General features: G+C 44.7%; 1 protein-coding gene across 1 annotated transcript in view; it reads left to right on the forward strand.

Annotated features, from left to right (window-relative positions):
• Window positions 1–7,063, forward strand: part of LOC138665233 (mitochondrial dicarboxylate carrier-like) — a 43,330-nt gene extending 36,267 nt beyond the window's left edge. Inside the window, exons 6-11 of the mRNA XM_069752530.1 lie at window positions 1,167–1,210; window positions 1,290–1,360; window positions 3,400–3,492; window positions 5,915–5,992; window positions 6,075–6,131; window positions 6,246–7,063. Of these exons, the coding sequence (XP_069608631.1) occupies window positions 1,167–1,210; window positions 1,290–1,360; window positions 3,400–3,492; window positions 5,915–5,992; window positions 6,075–6,131; window positions 6,246–6,347 (445 nt within the window). The 3' untranslated portion in view covers window positions 6,348–7,063. The remainder of the gene's footprint in view (window positions 1–1,166; window positions 1,211–1,289; window positions 1,361–3,399; window positions 3,493–5,914; window positions 5,993–6,074; window positions 6,132–6,245) is intronic.
• The last annotated feature ends 1,018 nt before the right edge of the window (window positions 7,064–8,081 follow it).

The raw sequence follows: 8,081 nt of genomic DNA on the forward strand, positions 1-8,081 counted from the left end.
GCTCTGCTCTCCCAGCTGTATCTATGACAGCATGAGTGGGCCCCCCTCTCTCCCCAGGGCCCCGGCATTTGCCCAGGTGCGCCGGGTGCTGACGCCGGCCCTGCCTCCTCCTTTATATATTGGCTTCTATTCATTAGTGTAGGTTCACACTGCGCATTTGCAGCTATTTACACTAAAATATAAGAGAAAGGTGTATTCGATGCTCCATTTGCACATTTCAAAAAAAAAAATTACAGGAAATTGAGAGCATAAAATGGATTTTCTTTTCGGCACGAATTTCATCCATGCTTTATAGCTATGTAGGATGAAATCTGCAACAAAATCCACAAGTAAGGCTCCTTTCACACTAGCGTCGGAATCTCCCCATCGCAATGCGTCGGGGAGAGATTCCGACGCTAGCGTTTGCTGCATTGCACAATGGAGGCAGCGGATGCATTTTTCCGGCGCATCCGCTGCCCCATTGTAAGGTGCGGGGAGGTGGGGGCGGAGTTCCGGCCGCGCATGCGCGGTCGGAAAAAGCGGTCCGTCGGGAGAAAAAAAAAACCTACATGTAACGTTTTTTTCGCAAGACGGATGCGAAGTGTGCCAATCCGTCACAAATGCGTCGTCAATAGAAGTCTATGGGGAAAAAACGCATCCTGCAAGCACTTTTGCAGGATGCGTTTTTTCTGCAAAACGACGCATTGTGACGGATTTAAAAAAACGCTAGTGTGAAAGTAGCCTAACACTATGGACCACTATTCGGGCATAAAAAGCGTTGCTCTTTTTGCTACTTCTGGCTTTCTGATGCCATTTTTCTCTAGTTTTGACAAGGTGGACGGAGCTAGTGCGGGATAGGGACGTGATGACCACCTCTTGCCATATTAATCAGGAGTGACTGCATATGCCATAAGTCTTATTCCAGCAGTGACTGTAGTAGGACTTGTGGCGAGACTTGTCTGATGCTTCTGATTCCGATGTCTCTTCACGCCTCTTCATGACTCCACCAATCCTATTCATTAAGACCAGCGTGAATGACGCCGATCTTGATGAATCAGGACAATTACATTTCGGGTTTGTTGTGGATTTGTGACCACATCCAAGCCGTGTGAACATGACTTTAGCACGGTTTGATTTGTCTGTGCTGCTAACATTGCTCCTCACCTTATTTCTTCATGTTTCCTCAGTTATGCTCATGCACTAGATGGCATGTACCGAGTCGTCCAAGAAGGTAACTGCTATATTTCTGGCGGACACAGAACACTCCCTGCACTGCGAATGCCTTGGATAACTCCTTGTTTTTTATTTAGAGGGTTTCAGAAAGCTTTTCTCGGGGGCCACCATGGCGTCCAGTAGAGGAGCTCTAGTGACAGTGGGACAGGTGAGCACTATTAAGTTCTATTCATTTTCTTAGTTCTCTACCCAGGAAGCACAGACTGTGCTCCTTAATATCAGAAGTTTTGACCTGTAGAGGTACGTGTCACTACTACATGTTGTCTTGGGAAAACAACGCTTCAGGTAATCAGACATATTTGTATGTACCATTTCTTAGTTATTGTTCAGTTTCCAAGAAAACATCAACTTAAAGAGAATCTGTCAGCAGGTTTTGCTGTGTAATCCGATCATCAACATGATGTAGGGGAAGAGACCCTGATCCCAGCGATCTATCGCTTTGTAACTAGGTGCAGCAGTTGTGATAGAATCACTGGTTTTTTTTCTGCTGTAGTTTTAGCAGAGCTCTGAATGCTGAGCCCTGTAAAACTCCTCCCACATTGATTGGGAGCTTCGTGTGTACAATGTCTAATGACCAAGCTGCCAATCAGTAGTAGGGGTGTAGTTGGCCTAAAGGTACCGTCACACATAGCGACGCTGCAGCGATACCGACAACGATCCGGATCGCTGCAGCGTCGCTGTTTGGTCGCTGGAGAGCTGTCACACAGACAGCTCTCCAGCGACCAACGATGCCGGTAACCAGGGTAAACATCGGGTTACTAAGCGCAGGGCCGCGCTTAGTAACCCGATGTTTACCCTGGTTACCATCCTAAAAAGTAAAAAAACAAACGCTACATACTTACCTTCCGCTGTCTGTCCTCGGCGCTCTGCTTCTCTGGTCTGGCTGTGAGCGCCGGGCAGCCAGAAAGCAGAGCGGTGACGTCACCGCTCTGCTTTCCGGCTGACCGACGCTCACAGCCAGAGCAGGAGGAGAGCAGAGCACAGCGCCGGGGACAGACAGCGGTAGGTAAGTATGTAGTGTTTGTTTTTTTACTTTTAGGATGGTAACCAGGGTAAACATCGGGTTACTAAGCGCGGCCCTGCGCCTAGTTACCCGATGTTTACCCTGGTAACCAGCGAAGACATCGCTGTATCGGTGTCACACACGCCGAATCAGCGATGTCTACGGGGAGTCCAGCGACGAAATAAAGTTCTGGACTTTCTTCCCCGACCAGCGATCTCCCAGCAGGGGCCTGATCGCTGCTGCCTGTCACACTGGACGATATCGCTAGCGAGGACGCTGCAACGTCACGGATCGCTAGCGATATCGTCTAGTGTGACGGTACCTTAAGAGGCAGGAGATACCTAGTTCTCTAGTGATAATCTACTTCTGATATTGAAACAGCAAAACACAACCCAGAAAGTGACACGTCACTGGAATCAGGGTCTCTACATCATGCTGATCTCAGATTACATAGTGAAAACCTGCAGATTCTCTTAAAAGGTGTATTCTTAAATTAGGACATTTCTGATTGCTGAGGGTCAGAGCACAGGATCCCCCACTGATTTCAAGAACCTCGGTATGAGGATCCCGATGTAAATGGAGCATGGTCCATCATGCGCACTGTCGCTTTGGTCCTTCTTAATGTGGCTGCTGGTGATGGCCGAGCGCTGTGTTTGGGTGGTTTTCAGCTCTTCTATAAAGAATGAATGGCACGTCCGTATGCATGATTGACCACCGTTCCATTCAGTCAGAGCCCCAGTGATAGGGAAGACCTCCCATGGATAGAGGATAGCTTCCATTAACTTTAATTTTACATTACTTGGGACCGTTATGCTAGAAGCAGTACCTTTTTTGGAATGCACAATTCTAACGAATATTATTATTTTTTACTTTGTAACCTACCCCAAATAGTGTTCTCTCATTCTGTCCGCTGCTCAGTCTGAGTGCTGCGTTTAGGGCATTACTGATGGTTTTAGTTCCCCGACACGATAAAGTATTGGCACATCTGCGTAATAGCGAATAGCACAAAGCAACTTTGCCTGTCGTCCTTTAAGCTATGTGGGGTGGTCTAGACGGGGTTAAATTCTCCCTACCACTTTTTGCATTTCTTCAAAAAAGTATCTCCCCCTTCCAGTAGCTTCTAGAAACATCTGATTACCGTACTTGTGATGAGTTTTTCATTCTGAACTCTACTTGTCTTACAGCTGGCATGTTATGATCAAGCAAAGCAGCTGGTCCTGAACACGGGCGTCATGTCTGACAACATACTCACGCACTTTTTGGCCAGTTCTATTGCAGTAAGTTTTTTTTTTTTTTTGTTTTTTTTTCCCCCCCCCCCCTCCGCTTTAATGTACTTTGATCTCCAGTGTCTGTAGGTAACAGGTATTGCTTTATTTTCCAGCATTTCTACCCTAGGGCCTCTTTTTTCAACTCTGAAAGCCCATTAGCATATCGGACTCTTCTTATTTCTCAATGTCTTGTGACTCTTCTTCTCCGAAAGGAAAGCTCCCTGCACATACACTAAATTTAGCCATAGGTTCCCCGATTGTCTGCTGGCGGCCAAGAGTGGAAAGTAAAAAAAAAAAAAAAAAAAAATTGCCTATCCTTTGTAAATAGGTGGTGGTCCATATCCCATGACTTTTAGCAGCTATAGCCCCCTCTACGGATAAGCTCCTGTGCCTGTGTAAACAATAAAAGGGACCTGTCATTCTAGTGATCAGATGGCGCCCGGTAGTAAGGACTACCTCCTGAGAGTAGGCCATCTATATTTAAGTCCTTGAAGACCGTATTAAAGGATAAACACCAGGTGCAATATATTTAAGACCCTTTGTGTCCTGTGAATGTTAGAAAACTTTTTGGTCCCGCGCTTGGACTCCAGCAGTGCGTTATGTGCAGCTGTCCTACTGTGTGCCAACGTTTTCTGCCCATTCTTTGGCCTTGTTCACACTTGTCATTAGGGACATTGGGTGCCCATCCACATCACTGGTCAGATCCTTGCAGGCTTGAACATTGATATTGGTTTACACAATACTCCTGCCATAACATGGCCTGTGGCAGTAATTGGTACCTGAAGTGTTATCTTGAGGGTATAGTAGAAAGGCTGCTGTAGAAAGGGGTTATTCTCCATGTCACATTGTGGTTTTATAACAGTGTACACACATATCTATTAATTTGGGCTAATTTAACCCATTTTTCAATCTGCCTTGTTTTGCACATATCTCCCCGGGAAGGAGGCCCCTACAGGCTCTATTTATCTTACAGTTGTCATTGAAACTGTCCTGTAGTTTGAAGAGCTCTGGTGGATCTTTTGGCTGGTATCCTGCCAACATAGCTGTGCTGTGTCTATAATGGAGCTTCTACTGTGAGAGATGTCGTCACTGGAAGGGGCAGTGCCTCCTTATTTATATTGAGAGCTCATAACAGGAAGCAGCGGTGCCGCTGTGGTAACTAAGAGGAATGATGTACTGCAGGATGGGGCTGTATACAGGGGGATGAGAGGAGAGATGTTATACAGGATGGGCTGTATATAGGGGAGACAGAAAGGATAAATATAATGCAGAATGGGCTGTATATACAGGAGTGCTCAGAGGAATTATGCACTACAGGATGGGCTGTGTATAGAAAGCACAGAAAAGAGAGATATAATGCAGGATAGGCTTTATATAGAGTGGGCTGAGAGGAGAGATGTACTGCAAGATGGGGATGTATACAGGGGGCTCAGAGGAATTACATACTACAGGATGGGCTGTATATAAAAGGAAAGAAAGGAGAGAGATATTGCAGGATGAGGCTCTGTAAAGAGGAGTTGAAAGAATGAATGAATGTTTGGATGGGGATCGCTGTATAGGAGCTGAGAGTGAATAGATAATACAAGAGGAGTCTATAGAGGAGAATATACTGCAGGAGGAGTCTCTGTATAGAGGCAGATATACAGCAGTAGGGGCTCTGTATAGATGTGGATATGATGCAGTAGGTGGATATACTGCTGGTGTGGGCTCTCTATAGATGAACTGAGATTAGTTGTATTGTTTTTGTTGCCTGCACCTGAAAGACCAGTGATGTGAAATGGCAAATGTTTCTCTTTTGGTGCTTATGGCAGAGGATTATCCTCAGCTAGATGCATCAATAGAGCAGCATTTGCAGTTTCACATCACCAATCTGTCTACAGCAGACAACAAACACAGCTCTGCACTGCATTGTGGAAGAGGGCAGGACATCTGAGCTTTGCAAAAAATCAGCTAATGATGTGAAACCATGCAGGCAGTCATACAGATGTAAATAGATGATAACATTTTCAGGCAGGGCTTTGTACAGAGAGCACAGAAGCACAAGGCGAATTCTACACTTGGTTAGCTTGATGATAACTCAGAGAAGTGTGTCTAGTCAGGGGCACACAGAAGTGTGTGTGTATGTTTTTTGGGGTGGGTTCTGCAGCACTGAGGAGAAACAAGGGCTTCTAGGAAATATATTTTTAGCAGATAAGAACAGGACCACTCATTCTGCTGTGTCAAGCTGAATGCACAGAAGGGCTAAGTCTGCATTTCCTGGGCTTTGTGAAGAATAATGCAGTTGTGGGAATAACCCTTTAAGCAACCCCAGCTCCGATTTTCTTTAACCGATGATGAAGATTTTATCTGTAGAACCCCAATATGAAATAAATTCAGTTACTAGATAAGAAGCTAAAGTAATAGTTGCTAATCCACCTTTTGTCCAATGTAGGGCGGGTGTGCTACATTCCTATGTCAGCCCCTAGACGTCCTGAAAACACGACTGATGAATTCCAAGGGGGAATATAGGGTAAGACCTGTGTCTTTGTACAGGCAATTGGTTTATACCTTGTTTTGCTCAATTGTAACCTCTTCTCTTCACACCCTTTTAGGGGGTCATACACTGCGCAATGGAGACTGCAAAGCTGGGGCCTCTGGCCTTTTATAAGGTGATGAAAAAATCTGGGGAGAATTAATTATTAATCGTGATGTGAAATTATCTTTATTTGTGAAACGTGATGTTCAAGGTTTTCTAACCAGCTATTTTTTTTTTTTGGTCACAGGGTCTTGTTCCAGCCGGAATCAGACTTGTCCCTCACACTGTTTTGACGTTCGTGTTCTTGGAGCAGCTACGGAAATATTTTGGAGTCCGTGTTCCTGCGTAATATTGGTTGTGGGATCATGACTGATCCTACATACTTGTCATCCTGCAGCCACTACTGAGCAGGACATGTGGACCAACAATGTTCCCCGTATCATTGTTTTCGTGCGGGGAGATGGGATCGGTGTCAGTGAAGTCGATCCCGAAGAAATGGAACAGATTGGTTTATAACAGGACTGTTCTTGCGAAAGAGAAGACCTCTCCAGGCAACTAGAGCGTAGATTAAATACAATGTGATCATCAATATACCTTCCGAGATACCACTACTAAAAAAAACTTTCCAGAAATCCTTTTATATGAAATAAGGTTGACATGAGCCAACAACCCAGACCTGGTCACTAGACCTGGATTTAGGTGCCGTAGACACACATAGCCGCAGAAGTCAATCAGTTAACTTGTATCTGTCCAGGAGACTTGAAACAATGGAAGCAAATATGGAATATGCTCCTTTGGATCAATACAGTAATTCGTGATGCGTTTTATAATGTCCTGACCTGCTGATCGGGTTCACTGGATACATGCGTTGGCTGAGTAATTGTCTCCTCCGTAATTTTATGTTTTATAATTGGGTAGGATAATGAATGTATTAATGGGAAGCACTTGTGATTTGGTAAACGTTTGGTTAATGTCACCATTGGTGGAAACAATAGTGATATTCAAATCCATATCCGTATTTTACTGTAAAATAATAAAATTAACGGTCTTTATTACTGGTCACGATGCTTCTTATGCAAATTGATTTATGGGATTTCCCCAGGTTAAGTGATAAATATTCTTCTCTTCACGGGGTCAGTTTTAGACCAAGTGTGGCCCCTGGCAAAAATTACAGATGGGCCCCAAATGCTAATATATTGTTTTATCACACAGAAACATTTAGGTCACATTTATACAGGCTGATTTATTCAGACCGTTACATGAGCGCAGATCGACTGACTATATTCAAGTTGTTCAGTGCTTCTTGACCAGATTATTTTCACAGGCTGACAAGGAACGATGGAGACAGAACAGTCGCTAATACATTGGCTCGGTCCTCGTACATGATCATGTTAAGGGCAGTAAGTGTCCGGTGTTCACCGGGTGATGTGCTGCTGGGCACAGACATGACCGATCCAATTGCCTGATGAATGAGCTTTGATACCTACGAACTCTTGCCTGTGCTACCAATTTTCTACACATACTTCACATAATTTGTGACACACATTGCATATTACATACGCACACACATCCCATGATACACACGTCATACTCCTTGTTACACACGCACTAAGGGTTCACTCACACTAGCGTATAGCATCTGATAATTTTTTCATGTGAGACAGTTGGATGCTATGTGCAAATGACTCTCGGCTTCTCTGCTGCGAGCGTGGGTTGAGCGTTGTGCTACTGTGATCCGATTCGTGAGACCGCACAGGTGAGGAGAAGATGGAGAATTTAATTTCTTCATTTGTCCATTGCATGAGTCGGTGCGTATCAGATTGCATTCTGATGACATTGGAGTGCAGCACGATGTTTTCCACGCTTGTATGGATGCGTGCCATCCATTATTTTCTGACAATCACAGCATGCAGCGATTTTCTTTCTCGTGCCGACTTGTCAGCACTGCTCCATTGTATAACATTGGAGCAATTGCTATCTGATAAAACGTCAGATAGCACTCGGCTGAGTTATACCCTGGCTATACGCCAGTGTAAGAGAACCCTAAAGGTACCGTCACCCTAAAGGTACCGTCACACTAAGC

This window comes from Ranitomeya imitator, chromosome 2 (genome assembly GCF_032444005.1).
Source record: "Ranitomeya imitator isolate aRanImi1 chromosome 2, aRanImi1.pri, whole genome shotgun sequence".
NCBI lineage: Eukaryota > Metazoa > Chordata > Amphibia > Anura > Dendrobatidae > Ranitomeya > Ranitomeya imitator.